The following is a 6,226-nucleotide window of genomic DNA, read 5'->3' as shown; positions in this document are numbered from 1 at the left end:
GACATGACAACCATTGATGTAGCCCCGGACATCAAAGGATAAATCATAATAACTTGCACGAAACAAATACATGACCAGGTGAACGCTGACTTAAGCTCATACTATAATCTTAAACACATGGCTGCACTTTCATCTCTTTGTTGTTGGCCAAATTTAGGTGCAATATCTAAGGAAGTGAATAATATCTTATCCGATGAAGAAACAAGTTTATCAAAACAAGTTTCAAGTGAAGTTGATGCTGTCAGTTTTTATCTCTGGTGTTTTGTTGTGTCACACCCATTTGGAGAGACAGGGCCGCAGGGTATACCAGAAGCTACATCAAATTTAATTTCCAACACAAAAAAACCTCACATTATTTGGAGTTGTGAGTCAAAAGATCTAGTCATTGTCGTGGAAGATGTCAGGCTGTCAAGGCTTCGTGAATTTCGAGGAGCTCTCCAACAACTTTCACAGTTGACTGCTTATTCTTCCAAAAAAGCCATGCAACGTTGTTTACTTGGGAAAGCGGGGGTGCCGAAGGGGAAGTTCAGTCGCGCTTTTGCGCCGTGGAGGCACGCCTACGAGTTCGACTAGGTGCGGTTTAAAGAAGAAAATCCGGTCTTCTAAAACTTTATAGGGGATCGGTTAAAGATGTTCTAACCCTCCTGGCACCACGGGGGCGTGAATACCGAAATACTCCATGCGTGTCAAAATATAAGACTTTTTTTACACTATTATTGTGTCAAAAAACACGATATATTTTGAAATGAAAGGGGTATGCGCAAAGCATGTTCAAATGAACGACGAGTTCAGGACAGACCTATGCACATGGACTGTACTATCGTATTAGAGCGATGGAATCTGCAGTTCTCTTAAAAGATCTACTCCGTACCATTTTCCGCCAAGAAAATGATCTACTGTTACTTTGGCTCGCCTCATCGGGTGAACACCGGAGAGTCCACAACCACTCCACCTGCTGGCATGATTAGCACCCAGGGACTCGTGTCGCCGGCGTCGACAGTCGCGAGTTTCCACCTAATACCGTCAGACGAGCCAGCGCCGAGGACGATTAAGATACCTCTGAGCACAGTTTCTAAACAGCCAGTCTCAGCGTACAGACAATGAAACAAGGGGAACAAATAAACAGCGCAACGGAACCTTTCTCAGCAGGCAAAGGATGCACGGGAAGATGAAGCTGACAGCGACCTAGCTCGCTGGCTCCATTGATTCCAGCGAATTAATAAAACGGGATTGATTGCAACATGGAGGACACAGACAAACATCACGGGCAAGACAAGAGAGACGTGAAACTGGAGTAGGATATTGTTTTACCCAATAGTAATAGTAAGGGATGACATCGCGAACGACTTTCAAGGCAGTTTTAGTTAGCGAGCGTCGCAGCTTTGCTGCAGTTTTATTTTTTCCGAGGAAATTATCATGCTTACAAGCTAAAATTGTCATCCTTGCCCATCCTCGTGACAACTAAAGTTGCATCAAGATGTTCGCACTTGTCATCCTTCCTAGCGAACGCTCACTGATTATAGTTACCATGGGGTTAATTTAGGGAGCTTTATTGAGGCGTCAGCCCCAGAATGGTGCATTATTGCACTTGGGATAAAGTAGATGTCGAAACAGCTTCTTCTTCAAGTTCGCTATCGTGAGGGATGTTTATGATAATATGCTCACTGCACCTAGGAGGCTAGTTACAACGAAACAAAGGAGCAGTACTCCATCCATACGAGTGCACCGCCTAGCAAGTCAGTCGTGTACGCATAATAAAACCATATCCACAGGACACAAACAACAGGACATCGGTCCCATCCCAAGATTCCGTTCACAAGCGTTCACACCCTTTCACACTGCCTATTTTTTTAAACATTAATTCAGCAGTATAGTACCGTCCGTAGCTATGTGGCGACAGACCGTGACGGCGTGACGCGACGAGCCAATCACACCGGATAAGTAATGCCCTGTAACTAGCCAGCGACGCATCGGTTCGGACGGACTCGAGTGTTCGACTGGCCTCCGTCGCTTGTACGGTAGCCACACACCGTGACGGCGTGCCACGATCATGCCTGGGTTTCTCCTATAGATGTCCTCCGCTCCTGCACCACCCTGGCGAAGAGGCTGCCGTCGTAGACGCCCCTGGCGGCGTCCTTGCGGAGGAGCCCGTCCTTGTCCTTGCCGATGCTGTACAGCAACTTCCACTCCGCCGACGCGCCCGCCCTGCTTACATCATCGTCGTTTCGTTTGCCGGTGATGGGTCTGAGAATTACGTACAGTAGATACTAACAGGAAAGGTCGTAGATCGCACGTACCATCCCGCGTAGTCGCTGGGCTCCCGATTCGCGGTGATCAGCTCGTCCACCTCCGCGGACGTCAGGGCGTCCGGCACCGTCTTGGCGTGCTTGGCGAATGCCGCCTCGAACTTCTCGGGAACGAACCTGCAATGCTTAATTAAGCATTAGTAGCGGATTACCATGCACAAGTTGAAGCAGATGAAGTACTAGTTGGCGTGTGCTTTACTACCTTCCTTGAGAGTCATACGCGCCTGAATCGCTCCCATGGATGCCCTTGTGGATGTTCTCGATGTAGATGGACATGCGCGCCGTATCATTTTCCTGCACGAATTTCATAGCCCTTTAACTTGCTTGCACTTCGGGAGAAAAAAAATGAAGGATTGCTAAGATCCGCTCGGTTTCTTTGATTTGAAAACTAAAGCTCGAAGCGAGTTGTGCAACATCATAGTGATCACAAAGTACAGTAGTAGTACTAGCTAGTCATGCCCGCTTACTTAAAAAAAGAAAAGTAATGTCCACATCTGACGCTTGTGCTGTCAAAATCTGAAACCAGGCATCCTTCTAAATTATAAGTACATTTCATGATTTTGACACTCATTGCTTGTCAGACCCGGGATCGCGTATCTATACACTCGTAGGAATACTACTGAGAATTGAATTTTTATCAAGATTTGGAGAAAGCACAGTAAAAGGTGCTAAACGTTCCACACAGCAAAACTTTATGCCTTAGGTAGCTAGCCTAACACAGCACTGAATAATTAGCTCAAACCCGCAGAAAGAAGACGCGTTCTAGCGTTGCCTTCTCTTCTCAGGGAAGCAAAGGGTATGTTGCAGTCACAAGCTAACAGTAACCAGGGACCTTAAACTTAACACAGAAGAAAACTCCGACAAAAGAATTCTCTGTCAAAGGTCAAAGGATTACCGGTCTGGTCTGGGGGCCAAGGACGCCATTGATGAAGGTAGCACTCAAGGTGGAGGCGGCATACCCGAATCCAAGGGCCCGAAATGCTGATATATATGCAAGGAGGGCAATTGTACGTGAGAAAGAATCAACGAACATCAACCGGAGAACCACTGGGAGAAATCTCTCTGAAAGACTGAAACAGAACGCAGGGAACAAAAAGAAAGTGAATGGGGAAAAAAATTCGTTAACCTGCGTATGTCTCGGAGAAGGTGACGACGCCGTCCTTGTCGCCGTCGAAGAACGCCGCGTGCTTCTGCAGCGCCGTCATGCTGCCGGCGCCCGAATCGTCGCCGTACGCCGACGCCTGCCCCCCTGTCCGACCGGAATCAAGAAGAGGAAGGACGACAGATATCAGCAGAGCGCGCAAGCCGCGACTAGAAATGGACGCCAGAGGAGAGCCAGCCCTATTTATTACCTAAGAACATGGGGAACAGGAGCAGCAGGGACAAGGCCGCCGTCGCCGCCGCCGGCGAGGACGATGCCCGTCGCGGTCTTGCATCCATCTCAAGGGATTTCTTCCGCCTCGCTCGCTTTTGACTGTTGTCACCTCTCTTCTCTGTGTCTTTGCCGCGGCTCGCGTGGTGTGCACAGGTGTCTCGGTGTGCGCCGTCCGTATATATAGGATCGCGGTTTTGCGCAGTGTGAGTGGTTGGGCAGTTTTGGGATCGCACGTTTCCGCAAGAGGAGACGCACACTCCACAGATACGTGTCCTACGCTCGGACCGTGCCTCCTGCCCGGAAAACAGTTTTTCTTGATCCAAATTATTCTGCCATGTCTCATCATTTATTGCTAGCACAAGTTAATCTAATTGTTGCTTTCATTTGTTGTGTGCGGGCGATGATGCAGAGGCTGGGACAATCCCTTTTCAACCAAAAAAGAGTAGCCTTATAATCGTTTATAAAACCATGAATATGATGTAAAGTGCTTAGGAAGATGCTTCGAGAACTAAACCAGTTTTTTTAGCCGACTTAATAGGATGGAGGAAGTTAGGTTTTTCCCTACCCAGCGTTGTCCCATCGGGGCGACACGGGCGGAGCCCCAAATCGCCGCCGCCTGCTCCCACCTTCCCTCCCTTCCCCACCTCGCGCGCTGCCTGTTAGCCCCGCCGGGCAAAGTCGTGGCGTGGGTAGGCGCGGGGGGGGGGGGGGGGGCACAGCCTCCTCTCCTCCCCATCTCCCCCATCTCTCTCCGCCATGCAACCTGCACGGCTCGCCGCCGGTGGAACTCCCCACTTACGTCCTCGTGGTGCTAACGCCCCGGAGCGGCCGTCGATGCATGAAGGGCAGGTGCCATGCCCCATCTCCTGGGGGCGCGTCCGCGCTGGTGACCCATCCTGGCCCGGATCTGGATCGGGACGGGGATTTCAAACCGATGGTGGTGGTTGCAGCATGGGGGGTCGGCGGCCACTTAGCCCAGCCGTGGGTTGAGGGCTGGTTGCCCGAGGTGCTTCGCTTCTGCCTAGATCTGGGCAGGGTGGAGGTTGTTGATCCGGATGGGTTGCCGTGGCCGCCATCTGCAGCTCATAGGGTTCTTCTTGCTCGAACATCTGCCGCTCGTAGGGTTCTTCTTGCTCCAAAATGGTGTTCTGCGAGATGTCGACCCTCTTTGATCTGACCATTGACGAGTTCCGGAATTCTTCGTCAGAGATCTTCATTGGATGCTTGATGCATGTAGATTACTGATCGGAATGGATTCGGTCGCGTACGCCCCAATTTCAGCCCGTGTGGCTTCAGGAGGGTGTGATGTGAAGCTTCGTTGTCTGTTGACATTATGAGACATGTCGGTATTTCGATTTTCATGGTGAAGACAGTAGCGGAGAATGTCATGCTGGCTGAGATCCGAGGCCTAATAATGGCGGATCAAGACGTTGAGGCGATGATGACTTCGCTTGGGGATTCGTGACTTGTAGCGGTGGCATCGGCAAGTGGGGGCGGCAACACAGGCGAAGTACAAAGTCTTAGCTTTCAGGGTGAAAACCCAAGGTCTGGCCTTAATTGGTTGTGTCTGGCAGTGTTCTTGTTGAAGGCATTGTTTTGAGATTGCGGATTTTCTTCAGGGTGAAAACCTAAGATCTATGATTAGGCGATGACAGTGCTTGTGCACTGTTTCCTTCTCGGAGGCGTCGCTTTTGAAGAATTTGGACTTTGGGTGTTGTCTTGGTTGTGGTTCGTGCTGCAGCTATAAGGAATTGATCACTATAGCGGGATCTCTCATTTATTTATTTCTTCTTCTTTTTTTGTCTTTTGGTTGTGTGCATCTGTGATGTCTTTACGACATTTCTTTGTTGCAGAGGTTGGATGTAATTGGTATTTCCTTGATATTAATATAATCCCTTTGTTAAAAAAAACTAAACCAGTTTTTTTTGGTACTCGACGCATAACTACTACGAATGCTTATTTGTATAGCAGATGTGTCTAATTAAGCACATGGTTCTACCGATCACTAAAACTCTAAGCTCCCTAGACCGAGAGGCCTCTCCTTCATCGAGGCTTTGCGGGGCCTGCAGGCCATCGATGTCAGCCTTTGCACGCGCCACCTGGCCCACATGGCAGGTAAAATTATTTTCTTTCAAGCATTCCTGTTAGGGACATCTTCTCATCTCACGCCCCTACCAGTCATGCCTGTAGATCATGTCGTGTGTTACTTCAGTGAAACTTTTAGTCCGGTTTAATGGTCAATTGTTGGAACCTTTTTATCCTTCATGTGGGCTCAGGCAAGGGGATCCTTTATCGCCGTACTTGTTGCTATTTGTGACTGAGGCCCTCTCCTTGTTGTTAAAGGATGCATGTGACAAAGGTGTTCTAAAGGATTTCCACTTGATCAGACATGCGCCAGGTATTTATCATCTATTATTTGCGGATGACAGTCTCATGTTTTTCAAGGGGTTCATAGATCAAGCCTTAGTCATTAAAAATATTCTGTTGGGCTATCAGGTGGGAACTGGTCAGCTTCTGAGCCCCGATAAGTGTCCGATCAAGTTTG

At 49.0% G+C, this 6,226-nt stretch overlaps 1 protein-coding gene across 1 annotated transcript; it reads right to left on the bottom strand.

The window, feature by feature from the left end:
* Nucleotides 1–1,715: 1,715 nt before the first annotated feature.
* Nucleotides 1,716–3,816, bottom strand: LOC119324724 (probable peroxygenase 5). Its single transcript, XM_037598496.1, has 6 exons — nucleotides 3,659–3,816; nucleotides 3,433–3,555; nucleotides 3,202–3,287; nucleotides 2,509–2,600; nucleotides 2,298–2,423; nucleotides 1,716–2,205 (listed from the first exon to the last, which is right to left on the bottom strand). The coding sequence occupies exons 1-6, from the start codon at nucleotides 3,744–3,746 to the stop codon at nucleotides 2,049–2,051; spliced, it is 672 nt and encodes a 223-aa protein (XP_037454393.1). The 5' UTR covers nucleotides 3,747–3,816; the 3' UTR covers nucleotides 1,716–2,048.
* Nucleotides 3,817–6,226: the final 2,410 nt, after the last annotated feature.

Source organism: Triticum dicoccoides, chromosome 6B (genome assembly GCF_002162155.2).
Source record: "Triticum dicoccoides isolate Atlit2015 ecotype Zavitan chromosome 6B, WEW_v2.0, whole genome shotgun sequence".
NCBI classification, from domain to species: Eukaryota; Viridiplantae; Streptophyta; class Magnoliopsida; order Poales; family Poaceae; genus Triticum; species Triticum dicoccoides.
The sequence above is the reverse complement of the archived record's forward strand: the minus strand, read 5'-3'. Positions and strand labels throughout refer to the sequence as shown.